Consider the following 12,040-nt stretch of genomic DNA (forward strand, 5'->3'; position numbering starts at 1 on the left):
GCCGGATAAGGGGTAATTACCGGCTAGGAGGTAATTATTGGCTAAGGAGCAATTATTGGCTAGGGGACAATTATCAGTTAAAGGGTAATAGCCGCCTAATGGAATATTACTGGCTAAAAGGCAATTGCCGGCTGAGGAACAATTATCGGCTTAGAAATCATCAACTAATTTACTATCGATATCTTTGCAGCGCAATACTTAGATAAATAGCGAGATTGATCTTCTATTGGGGTGTTGCAGTTATATCCATTTGACGAAACATGGATGTTCTACAACCCTAATACTTACAAAGAAAAGGGATGAAAGGTTTAATATGCAGGGCAGCCCTTTTTTATAGGTTAATTGGTTCTAAAATCTAGCCGGGTTATATACATAAGCGTAACATAAGGGCACATTACAGTCTTTAAAAAAGGTGTATACAGTTTACCCCATAATTAATGATACACAATTACGGTTGACGATTGGTGCGGGGTAGGAGACCAGAAATGTGTTTAATCCTTCTCGTGAGGCCAAAGCGTGATAATTCCACAATATTGCTGCCAAGATGGTTATGGACTTAATAATCACGTTGGAACGACCCTAAGTTCGTACATTGCTTCTTACAAAAATAACTAACAACCTTCCTGATTACAAGTCCCAAGCTATGAGCTCCTAACTAGAGCCCTAACAATTATATGTTGAAACAAACAGTTATTTTTTTTAATAAATCCTCTGGAATGAGATTTTTCATAAATTTATTTTATTTTAAAAGTTTTTAAACAAAATAAAAAAGTCATTTTGTATTTTAGTTTCTACTAGTGGAACGCCGTGAAAAAGGTTAGTGAGAGAAAAGGGGGCATGACCCTTAAAAAAATATCACCTTGTAGATTACTAAAACCGTTAGATATGGTCAATGTTCTAAGTTTTACAGCGTAAATTATATTCCAAATTATGCAAAAATTACGCAATTTTACTATAGATAATTAAATGTGAATAAAGTTTTTTTTCGATGTAGTTTCATAACACATCAAAAAATAGTAAGATCCATTTAAAATTTTTAAGTTTTGATCATTTTTTGAAGTTCAGGTTGGCTCTATTTTTGTGGAGACCCTATGGAATATATTAGGCAAAGCTTGGCAGCGTACTAAAATATGAACCTTCTACAGTATTGCGACAAAATAGAGTTACAAAATACCTTTTCGTTTGTTAACAACTTGCAATTCTGCAAACATCTGTTACTTTCAACATTCAATTGCATATTATCTTGAAAACTATTAATCCTAAAAAGTCAACGTATTGATAAACTTGTATTAAAATTGAACGTAAAATCCAAAAATTCAATAATACATAGGATGTTCCATTTCAAATAAGCAAGCATTGACTTCCGGTACAACCGGAACTGTGACGTCATTGAAAATATTTTAGATGAGGTCGTTCTACAGCTCTCACCAAACCACTAAAATTTCGTGACTTTGCTATTCATAGTTTTCCCAAAATGTCTAATGGCGATTCTCGGTGTGACACTCTGTATAGTGTTTGGCGTTCCGACAGTACTTGTCATTTTAGCCCCATTTTAGTAACATCTTTTCTAGCGTGCAAATTCTGCCAGAATGACGTCTTGTGTCCAAGAGTATACATATGCGTCATATTAATTATACAGGGTCAGCCACGTAACTCGCTCATTAGAATATTTTTAACTTCTCACTATCGTAACTCAATAGAATTTGGTTTCAGGCAAGAATCGACCATTTTAAATCAAAGTAAAATATTTTCAAAATTACGGCACTTCCGGTTATGTCAGAAGTAGCTACCAACTTTGTAAACTATTATAAAGGGAACCCCCTAATTTTTTGTAGTTTTATGATTTCTCGTTAAATTTTCAGGCTAGTTTATGTAAAGTTTTACAGCTAAAATTTACTGTTTTTGAGTTATACTGGAAAATTTGAAAATTTTGATCGCTGCAAGATTCCAAGGAAATAGTTATTGTGCGCTAACCGCCGTTAATTTTGAGATCGGTATTCTGGGGTTCAAAGAAAGCCTAGAAAGTTACGTTTTGACGTATTTCAATTTGACAAAAAGTCTTTTATAATCCCCGAAACATGTCTTCTAAGTTGTATAGTGTTAAATCTCAATAACTGGCTTATTTTAAATGGGACACCTATCTAGAATCAGTGCAGGGAACCTTAGTAATATTTGATACAGAAGTAAATTCTAGGCTTAAAAATGTTTTAAGATACAGGGTATTTGAGTTACAAATAGGCAAGTTATTGAGATTTGAAATCATTCAACTTTGTAGACATGCTTCGGGGATTGTGAAAGATTTTTTGTCAAATTAAAACAGTTTAGAACGTAGCTTATTAGGTCGCCTTGACTCCAGAACACCGATTTCAAAATTTGCAGCACACAATATCGATTTTTGTGGAACCTTGTAATTGTTAAAATTTTTTAATTTTCCGGCATAACTTGGAAATGGTAAATTTTAGACATAAGAGACTATACATAAAGTAGTATTAAAATTTAATGAGAAATTTGAAAATTATACAAGAAATTAGAGTTCTATTTAAAATAACGAAGTTGGTAACTACTTCCGGTATAACCGGAAGTGCCACCATTTTGAAAATATATTACTTGGATTCAAAATTGTCGATTCTAGCCTGAAACCAAATTTCATCGAGTTACGATAGCAGGAAAACAGAAATTTTCTAATGTACGGGTTGTATGGTTTCTCCTGTATAATATATTAAATATGAGCGGATACTGCCACGTTTGGTAGAAATTCGACGGTTTTAATCGACTAAAAATTTGTACAGTGAAACTTCTCGTTACGGACACCTCTAATAGACGGACAACTAAGTCTCTTGAATGGACACTTTTGTAGGTCCGGATTAATCTCTATTATTTTTCATATGTTCATAACTCCTTTCATCGGACACTCTCTTGGACGGACGCGGACACGCAAAGTCGGTCTCAATCAATATGAAAATTCTCACTTGAACGGATATCGGTGAAAACAACTTGATCACGTATGTGGAGAAACACCGAAGCTTCCCCAGTTATGACGGTATTTTCTCATTGCGTCCGTTGTAGATTTGCTTATTTGTATTGCTAAACTTTTTATTCTATAAATGTTAGATCATCCCAAGAATGAGCGAAACAAATACATCCTCAGCAATGGCCAAAATATTGTTTAGGCCAAAGGCTGATAGCGGCATTGGTGAGATGTCGATTTTATCGAAGAACATGGGGATCTATTTGCACTAAACTTAATATCTAAATTAACTTTACACCTGCAAGATGCTTTGCTAAACAAAAAAACTCGACAAACCACCCTTTTGGAATACTTCAAACCAAAGTAAATTTGTTTTTGTGTTCTGTTTTATTGTATGTTATAAGTTATATTTCATTATTATTGTTGTTTTGTTGTTAACTATTTTTGTTTCAATATAAATAATTTTAAACTTTTAATTTTTTTAAACATTTTGCTACAACTCCCTTAAATGGACACTTCTTTATGGCCCCCTAGGTGTCCACCCAAGAGAGGTTTTACTGTAGTAGATAAGGTATGTCAATAATTGAAATTTGTTAGCGATCTCGTTGACCGTCAATAAAGTGTATATGCTGCTCCAGGCTAGTAGGAAGACCAAATTCATGACATTTCCACACTATATTTAATTGCTGAGATTTAAAGTAACAATAAATGATGAAGATCATTAGCACGAAAAATAATCGGAGCGCTACGTGTTTAAGATGAAGTTCTAGGCTTACATTCATCATAGCAACTTCTGAGAAAGATATAATTTTTTTTTTGCGGGTTATAAAATTCGTGACCTTTACTCCAATCATAGCTTACGGCGTACGCGAAGATTTGGCCGTTGTGATTGAAGGCGCATTTCGTAATCGGTTGATCCATCAACTCTGACGCTTTCAACTTTGTTCTAGCGTCTTTATCCCAGAAACTAAAAGAGCCGTCTGCGCCCACTGTCGCCAAAGTGCCATGGACTGGATGGAAAGCGATGTCGTTAACTGCATAGATGTCTTGATAACCGTTTGGGGTGCCGTTTGATCGATGGCATTTAAAAGTGAAGTTGTCTTTAGGATTGGCTGGGTTGGCATACTGGATAGCCACTCGTCCTTCTACTGATCCTAACGCGAAACCAGCTGGAGTTTTTTTCTTATCCCTGAAACAAAAGCAGAGAAAAGACTTATAGAGTAACAGTGAACTAAAGAAAGAAAATTGCTACTCAATGGGTGCTCCAGTTTTAAGTTTTCTGTCACCTTTCTAGAATAACCAAAACTTACTTAAAAATAGCTAGACATCGATGCTGATACTTTAATGGACTGTCCAATTTTTTGAATTCAGTTGGTTTGCCTTCTAATTGGTAAACAATAATTTGGCGATTAGCGACCCCTACGACTGCCATTGGATAATCCACATCAGCACAGTAACACCGTTCTGGTAAATTGATGCTGAGCAATGGGGTGGGACTGCGAGTGTCCCAAAACTTAAGAGTTTTGTCCCAAGACCCCGTCATTAGGCATGAGTAATTTGGAGCTTTTATCCAGTGACAGGTTTTAATTGGTGCGTCGTGAACTGCGACTTGGACGACTTGATTGCTGGCTAAATCCCACATTTTCGCTTGTTTGTCACAGCCAGCCATAAATACCTAATAATTAATACAGATCGATGTTAAGCTCAAATATTTGTCTTTCTCAGGGGAAACAATGCAAACAATTAATAAAATAATCCTAATACATCTCTCTGTACCTTGGAACCATCATCACTCCAGGCAACATCCAAAACAGGTGCGGTGCAGGATTGCATAAACTTGGGAATGCTGGTGCCTGATTGCTCGATTTCCCAGCATCTCACATTATTATCCCAACTTCCAGCAACGAGAAAGTTCTGTGGAAGTGTTGCTGGCGAAAAAGCCAAAGAACTGATGGAATCGTCTGGAGGTTGAACTATCTCATAGTCTTTCATAGGGTTAGTGTTGGTCACTGCGGCATTGGCACCAAAACCGCCAATCGTACTTTGGTTGAACATGGAGCTGTATGATGTGCTAAAACAAAAACAACTTATGCATATTCTAGTCCAAGCCAACTACAGACCATTTGGAAATGGGGCTTTTAGACTTAAAAGATTTCAGAATAAAGTTTTTATTTTTTTACTTGAAAAAGATGCTAACATGGAAAAAGTGGAAGGCAGAAGAAAGTTTGAAAATGAAATATGGATTCTATTTTATTTTTAAACGAACAAGGTCCTTCTGCAAAAAAAATTTAATGAATGTATTCCCTAAATTTGAGCGAACTATCTGAAATAATCCATGAACAATAAGTCCCCAACAGAGACCTTTACTGACATATCCAGCATTAAGGCCACTTACCAATCAATTTAAATATTAGCCCTGCTACTGGTGCTCAGTTTTCATTAAAGAAATTAATATAACAGATTTTAAGTTCTAAACGTTTAATTTCTACGATTTGTTTTGTACATATTTGTTATAATCATAAACGAACATTGACATGACAACTTTAAGATGACAAATGACAAAACCAACTGACTGAAATTGGAATTTGGAAAAGTTAAAAAGAAACTATGGAGGACTTTCAGAAATCCCTACACTAACAATAACCGAGACCCTAAACTCAAGGAAAATTCTAATAAATATCAAGATGAAAAATTGTTATCTTATTTAGTTTTAAAGCTTATAAAAAAAACTGACGTTACTTGAATCTGATGAACCATATTTTCCTATACTGAACATCGAATGAACACTTTGAACATCGAAGTACTACTCAATTTTCAGTCAGAGTTGTCTATCTGCTTAGGACATTTGGGAATTCTTAACTTAGAATCAGTTGGAAATCCTTTGCGAATGCGGGCATCCGCCGCTCTGGTGCAACAATACGGCTAGCGAAAAATAACTGTGTCTGTCTAACATATTGACAAACGGCATAATAAAACAAGGATGGTGGAAAAAGTCGGCGTGCTGCTGCACTGAGCGCACACAGGTGTAGGTGTCCGAACTCGCCATCTAATTATCAATACTTCCCACTCTACCGAATAGGAAGTATCGATTCCATTCCTATTTCCAAATTGCTATTTCTTATTTCTCCTAGGATCCGTCTCGTTTGTTACGTTCTTTCAAAAAAACTAATTTTCAGAGGCGGAAAAAGCTCCTACAAATTGAAAACCATGGCATCATTTTGTAGAATAGTAGCGACGGCAGCAAAGAAAAATGTCTGGTCACCCGCTGTTCGATGTGCAAGTAGCTCAGTCAAAGGTAGGGGTGATCCTCTTTTAGAGTGTACGCACAATTACGTAATTCGTGTTATGCAGGGGTTTCTCCTTATAAATCCCCTTTGTCTATAGATTTGAGACTTGTGAATTACCTTCCTAGTCATTTTATCACAGTAGGGTCTTGATGGAATAGGGGCTCAGAACATACAAAATTTTTCATTCTGAAGGTGTGGTTTTTTTATTTGGTATTTATCTTATTACTTCTCTGATAAAATATCCCTCCTTAACTAAATTGTCTACAAGAATAGTCGAAATGCCTCATCATTTACTTACATTTGAGAGCTTGTACTTAGGAAACTTCTTAGTCAATTTTCTTCCACAAAAAATTTCAGAATGTCCATTTGGTTTAGAATCATTGGCAAATGCTCATCTTCACACTAATACAACCTTAGCCAAAAACACGATATCTATGTCTCTAGAATAGTCCTTGATAACATTTTGGAAAATCTTACCCAACCTTTGTTGAGTTTAAATAAACGATTATCTTTTCAGTATTAGAAGTATGAAAATGAATTATGTATTGTTAATTTGACAAAGTTTGGAAATATTTCAAAATGACAAGTGTAAAATATTGTTCCTTAAGCTCCTTTAAGCACCAGCGATTAAATGCTTTGCAAAAATACTCATTATTAACTGAGCAACCAAAGGACATTATTTAATATACCCATCAAGAATGGTTCCATTCCAACCTGTAGAAAAGATTCACTTTAACAAATTTAACACACTTTTAAGTTTTTTGTTGTTTTGGTAAATACTATCATTGTGTGATAAAAAATTAGGATCAGAAAGTACAAGTTATTTTATTTTAAGGAATGGTTTGTAGAAAACTATATTTTTTGAGGCCATTTGCTTGGCTAATTTTAAAGGCAAACTTGGTATAACAAGAAGTGCTTGGGTAACAATGGTGCATCAAAATATTGTCTTAGACATTTAAAAATTATATGATGGCATTGATAGCTGAGATATGCTGAAAAGTTATCAAAAATTCAAATACATCTACATTTTGTAGAGGAGAAAAAATGATAATGAAAATGGTTTTCACATTATCTTAATAAATAAAATCAGAATGCTATGAAAATTATATTGGGGAAAGTTGGTTTTTCACAAATATCTTTGGAAATAATTGATATTTTTAATTTTTTCTTGTTTAGAATTATATTCCAGGAGTTGCGTTATCACGGTTCGATTCTCGCTGTCCAACAATTGGCCAGTACATAATGGTACATTTAAATTGAATTGAATATGTGTTGCAAATGAACGGTTATATTTTACATTAATATTCGTTCTGTAGAAAAACTAAAAAAAAATTATATTTGGCGTAAACTTCACCTTTGTTCCAGCACGAAAGAAAATCAATACTTGGTTGTCAAAAACACCTTGAGATATGCTGCTCATATTTCTAACTGTTTTAAATAATCCGTAACCAATTTACCTTTCTGTTGGAACAGACGTATGATGGTCATTGTTTTTACGAGCAAATAAATGAATATTAATCTAGAAGCAAGTTTACTGTAAAATAGTCAGTATAGCTGATTTGCGTTTACTTAATAAATACAAAAGATTTAAAAATGTCTTCATTTATTTGCTTAGCAGTGTAGTTCATTGCACCAAAACCAACCTGAACTAACCTGAACAACCTCAGTGAAATATGTAAGAATTGGTCAAATCAACATTAACTATATTATAATATTGATCCAAAGACAGTGCTTTTCACGGATTTGTTGGTCTTGTTAAGAGGCAAGTATCGAATCGTGAAACTCGTCGAAAAAAGCTTTCACAGCTATTTTGTTATAGTGAGTTTAACTAAAGTTGTTTAAGAGAAGCGAACTGTGTTAACGTGATTTTAATGTGGCAAGTACAACGCTAGATTAAGTATGTATATGTATTAAATTTTTCTATTGCAACAGAAGACCTTTGTTTTTTAACAAGTTTGCTGATTATAGAATTCCACATGCATCCTTTCTGTTGCAGTTACTTTTGGAGATCCTCTTGAACATGCTACCGGTTTAGAAAAACGAGAAATGTTAGCCAAAGTAGCCGGCAATTCGAATCCCTTCGATGCCAAGGTATTCAAAAAAGGGCCAGGAACTAGGGCCCAACCCACCGAAATCCCTTCGGCTTATTCAGCGAGAATCGTCGGCTGCACTTGTGACGAAGAAGCTACAAGTATTAGTTTTATGTGGCTGCACATGGGAGAGCCCAAGAGATGCGAATGCGGTCACTGGTACAAGTTGGTTCACAAGGCTCCTGTTTAAAGTTGTGCTTGTTAATTAGATCCGTTATTTACGCATTAGTATGTAAATATAAAACGTTCCAAATGGAAGTAAGATGTTTCATTTTTTCCAAGAGATGTTATTGTTAAATCAACAAAGTGTGTCCTGGTATTTGAACCATCCTGTAAGAACAGCATTGCTGTCTTTAAATGTAGTAAGCAAAATTAATTTGGCAATGCTATTCTAATGAGATGGTTCGAGTACCAGTTGTGATTCAGCTGGGGCCCATTTAGGAATAGATTATCATATGTGAGGGCGTCACCTTAGCCGATGAAAAATTATATTATCACACCGCAAATTTATGGTGTGTTAATGTAATATAGTACTTTTTGGTTCCGTTTTTCCAAATGATTCAAAAATTTTAATATCAGTGGAAGAAGAAAGGTTTCTTTCAAAAGTCGTAAGTTTCGCAAATAACGTTTAAAACTTGCTAGGAAGAATGTTGCTGTAGTCGAGCATCTATAGCACATTCCGTAAAATTTTCAAAAATACATGACTAATGATTCATCATCATTTGTAGTTACCCTGGGAAGTTCATCAGTGGTACAACATGCTGCTAATCTACAAACGCAAACCGTGCTACCTAAAGCCTCATCGACTTCAATGAGCGGCAACGACAATCCTTTCGATGTAACAGTAATGAAGAAAGGACCGGGAACCAAAGGCGACCCGACGGAAATTCCTTCTGCTTTCGATGCTAGGCTGATCGGATGCATTTGTGAGGATGACTCTACGAGCATCAGTTGGATGTGGCTGCATAAAGGAGAACCGAGAAGTTGCGAATGTGGACATTGGTACAAATTAGTGCACAAAGCCCCCCTGTAAGCGGCCAAAGAGACCTGAATACCATTCTTAGCTTTTAGGGTATCTATATGTAATAACAGATTGTGGTAGGAACCTTCTTTAAATCCTTTATTGTTATTTTTTTATAAAGGGTGATTATTTAAGAAACTTCAAGACCATCATAACCACCATAATGTCAAGAATTTTTATAAATTTGCGTTTCATGTATTGCTCTATTAAAAATGTCTTCTCATTTCCATTCAAACTTAAGGGTTTTTAATTTAGGATTAAAATTCCTCTTTTTGTGTAAATTTTTAATTGTCGTTAATAAAACAATGAATGACATCATCAGTTTTGTTGAAGAAAAGCCTTCGTGTTGTCGAGCAAAATTATTGAATAGTTCATTTCATATAAGAACTGAGAAGTTGAACATCTATCCAAATTAGCATAGATGATTTATCGGTTCTTTAGTCTCTGCAGTTCTGATTTTGGACGACCATCAACAACTTTGTTCTATCTTGTGGACATTATCTTGAATACTCAGTCTTTTTCTCTAATTAGGACGATATATTACATATTATAGTTCAGTATTATAGAAGTTAAGTTCCAGAAATGGACACTATATATCATTCTTTAAATGGGGACGTCCGGAAGCCCTGATGATCGTTTCTTGAAAATACCTAGCGGTAACCGGTAGTACAATGGTACTCATATTACTCGTAAAGCATCCAAGAGCGTATTGGAAATTGTTCCATTCAATTGAAATGACAGAAAACACGTGTTGGATGACATTGACATTGACAGATCCCTTTTCATCGTTGTTATGAGTGTTGCCTAATTCTCCGGTCGCCTCCTTTTATTCTTGAGTTTTTCAAGGTATTTATTTATACTTTTCGTTTCTTTAAAAATATAATATTTTCCGCTAGAATATTTCAAAGAACTTATTAGAATAGTTTTAGAAGGTGCACATTTTAAATTATACGTAAAATATTTAATCGATGGCCAGCCAATTTTGAGATAAAATCCGATTTCTAGTAGTTGTGGTGTAGTGTAGTTCTTGTTCAAATTGGGATAACAACATATATTTTTGGTGAAAATTAAGTGTTGGAGTCTGTAATTTTAAACTTATTGCAAAAGATCTAGTGTATATTTTAATTCCAAGTCATTATTTATTTACTTGTCATATAATCTCATATAAATAATGTATGATCTTATTAGGGAGGAAGCTCAAGCACCAGCATGTTACAAATAGTATTTTCAGGGTTCTTTTTCATTAATGTAAAAGTAGCAATTTAATAGTGGTTATTCAAGTTAGGCTAACTTATTATGAAATAACTCAGTTTGCGTGCGTCTTAGAGTTCTAATACTTCTAATGTTTTCCAGATGTCTTCGAAAATAATAAAAGCTGGAGGTGGTGAACCAGATCAGTTTGAGACTCAAGTTTCGCAGGCGCTCCTTGAGTTGGAGATGAACTCTGATTTGAAAGCCCAGCTTCGTGAACTGCACATAAGTAAGGCAAGGGAAATTGAATTAAACAACAAGAAGGTATATAAATTAACTATTTGAATCAAAGAATGTCCATAAAATGTCTGTCTTTGTTTCAGTCAATAATAATTTACGTCCCAATCCCCAAGCTTAAACAGTTCCAAAAAATCCAAACTAGATTAGTAAGGGAACTGGAGAAGAAGTTCAGTGGAAAGCATGTAGTGTTTGTTGGTGAACGTAAGATTCTCCCCAAACCTACCAGGAAAACCAGAATGAAAAACAAGCAGAAGCGCCCCCGCTCTAGGACCTTGACTGCAGTGTATGATGCCATTTTGGAAGATTTGGTATATCCTGCTGAAATTGTTGGAAAGAGGATTAGGGTCAAGTTGGATGGATCTTCCCTTATGAAGGTTCATTTAGACAAGAACCAGCAGACCACAATTGAACATAAGGTGAGTTATAAAAGATTAAGAAAGTTTAAACCTATAGTAATCTTATGATAATTATTCTTAAATGTAATCAAATTGAACTAATACTTGAAACTGAAATTAAAGTAGGTACTGAAAGTAACCTGATTTTAGCTTACTGCCAAAGTATATAATTGTTTCTGAAGTGAATATTCTTTCTTAAGATAAAAATATCCCAAAATAATAAATAATTTTTGGGTATAATGTAATTGATCCATAAACTTCCTTGGAAAAATGTCTCTTTTTGGAGATATGATTTACTATTATTATTTTTAGTTACTCAGTGTTCTTTAGGATACTGTATTTTAGTAAAATAAAGCACAACATGTAATGTGTCTATTGTGGAATTGGTAATGATTGAAGAATATTAAGGTACATTTGCCACATTTTAGTTTTGACTTAAAAGTTAAGTTATTTCTAAATTAACATGGAATCGGACTTAAAACGCCATGTAATGCGTATATAATGAGGTTTTATTCCTCTCAACCATATATGTATGAACTGGACGAAGAGTGTACTCTGGATCCTAAACTGAATCGTTTTTTAAAAGCGTAAAGTACATAAATAACTATTTTATTTGAATGAATTGTTTTTAATTACTGAAAAATGGTTTCATTTCAGGTGGACACTTTCGCCTCTGTTTACAAGAAGCTGACAGGAAGAGAGGTGACTTTTGAGTTTCCTGAACCGTATTTGTAAGAAATGGTTTAGTAATTACATGTGTTAAAAACTGGCCTGGGCTGTTTTTTATT

At 34.5% G+C, this 12,040-nt stretch overlaps 3 protein-coding genes across 5 annotated transcripts in view; 2 read left to right on the forward strand and 1 right to left on the reverse strand.

Annotated features, from left to right (window-relative positions):
• LOC136417014 (cytochrome c oxidase subunit 5B, mitochondrial-like) overlaps positions 1-9,543 on the forward strand; it is a 46,504-nt gene extending 36,961 nt beyond the window's left edge. Inside the window, exons 2-3 of one of the 2 annotated variants that reach the window (XM_066402498.1) lie at positions 6,157-6,263; positions 9,074-9,543. In XM_066402498.1, the coding sequence (XP_066258595.1) occupies positions 6,176-6,263; positions 9,074-9,378 (393 nt within the window). In that variant the 5' untranslated portion in view covers positions 6,157-6,175 and the 3' untranslated portion in view covers positions 9,379-9,543. Of the gene's footprint in view, positions 1-6,085; positions 6,264-8,251; positions 8,600-9,073 lie in introns of those variants that run through there. The other variant, XM_066402499.1, reaches the window with a different exon arrangement.
• Positions 3,629-5,446, reverse strand: Rae1 (ribonucleic acid export 1). Its single transcript, XM_066402480.1, has 4 exons — positions 5,364-5,446; positions 4,745-5,039; positions 4,279-4,643; positions 3,629-4,157 (listed from the first exon to the last, which is right to left on the reverse strand). The coding sequence occupies exons 2-4, from the start codon at positions 5,021-5,023 to the stop codon at positions 3,722-3,724; spliced, it is 1,080 nt and encodes a 359-aa protein (XP_066258577.1). The 5' UTR covers positions 5,024-5,039; positions 5,364-5,446; the 3' UTR covers positions 3,629-3,721.
• Positions 9,544-10,122: 579 nt separating the features above from the next.
• On the forward strand, positions 10,123-12,021 carry RpS7 (ribosomal protein S7). 2 transcript variants are annotated; one of them, XM_066402400.1, is made up of 4 exons: positions 10,123-10,212; positions 10,720-10,881; positions 10,941-11,273; positions 11,910-12,021. In XM_066402400.1, the coding sequence occupies exons 2-4, from the start codon at positions 10,720-10,722 to the stop codon at positions 11,985-11,987; spliced, it is 573 nt and encodes a 190-aa protein (XP_066258497.1). In that variant the 5' UTR covers positions 10,123-10,212; the 3' UTR covers positions 11,988-12,021. The 2 variants fall into 2 exon arrangements, with proteins under 2 accessions (XP_066258497.1, XP_066258498.1); XM_066402401.1 differs by lacking the exon at positions 10,123-10,212 and adding an exon at positions 10,276-10,298.
• Positions 12,022-12,040: the final 19 nt, after the last annotated feature.

The sequence above is a fragment of the Euwallacea similis genome, chromosome 26 (genome assembly GCF_039881205.1).
Source record: "Euwallacea similis isolate ESF13 chromosome 26, ESF131.1, whole genome shotgun sequence".
NCBI lineage: Eukaryota > Metazoa > Arthropoda > Insecta > Coleoptera > Curculionidae > Euwallacea > Euwallacea similis.

Excerpts from the sequence above, each read along its gene's own strand:
- Rae1 (XM_066402480.1), bottom strand. The coding sequence starts at position 5,023 with ATGTTCAACCAAAGTACGATTGGCGGTTTTGGTGCCAATGCCGCAGTG. Across the intron at positions 4,644-4,744 it reads GGAGTGATGATGGTTCCAAG|GTATTTATGGCTGGCTGTGA; the intron begins GTACAGAGAGAT and ends ATTAATTATTAG. Across the intron at positions 4,158-4,278 it reads CGATGTCTAGCTATTTTTAA|GGATAAGAAAAAAACTCCAG; the intron begins GTAAGTTTTGGT and ends CTTTTGTTTCAG.
- RpS7 (XM_066402400.1), top strand. The coding sequence starts at position 10,720 with ATGTCTTCGAAAATAATAAAAGCTGGAGGTGGTGAACCAGATCAGTTT. Across the intron at positions 10,882-10,940 it reads TTGAATTAAACAACAAGAAG|TCAATAATAATTTACGTCCC; the intron begins GTATATAAATTA and ends TCTTTGTTTCAG. Across the intron at positions 11,274-11,909 it reads AGACCACAATTGAACATAAG|GTGGACACTTTCGCCTCTGT; the intron begins GTGAGTTATAAA and ends GTTTCATTTCAG.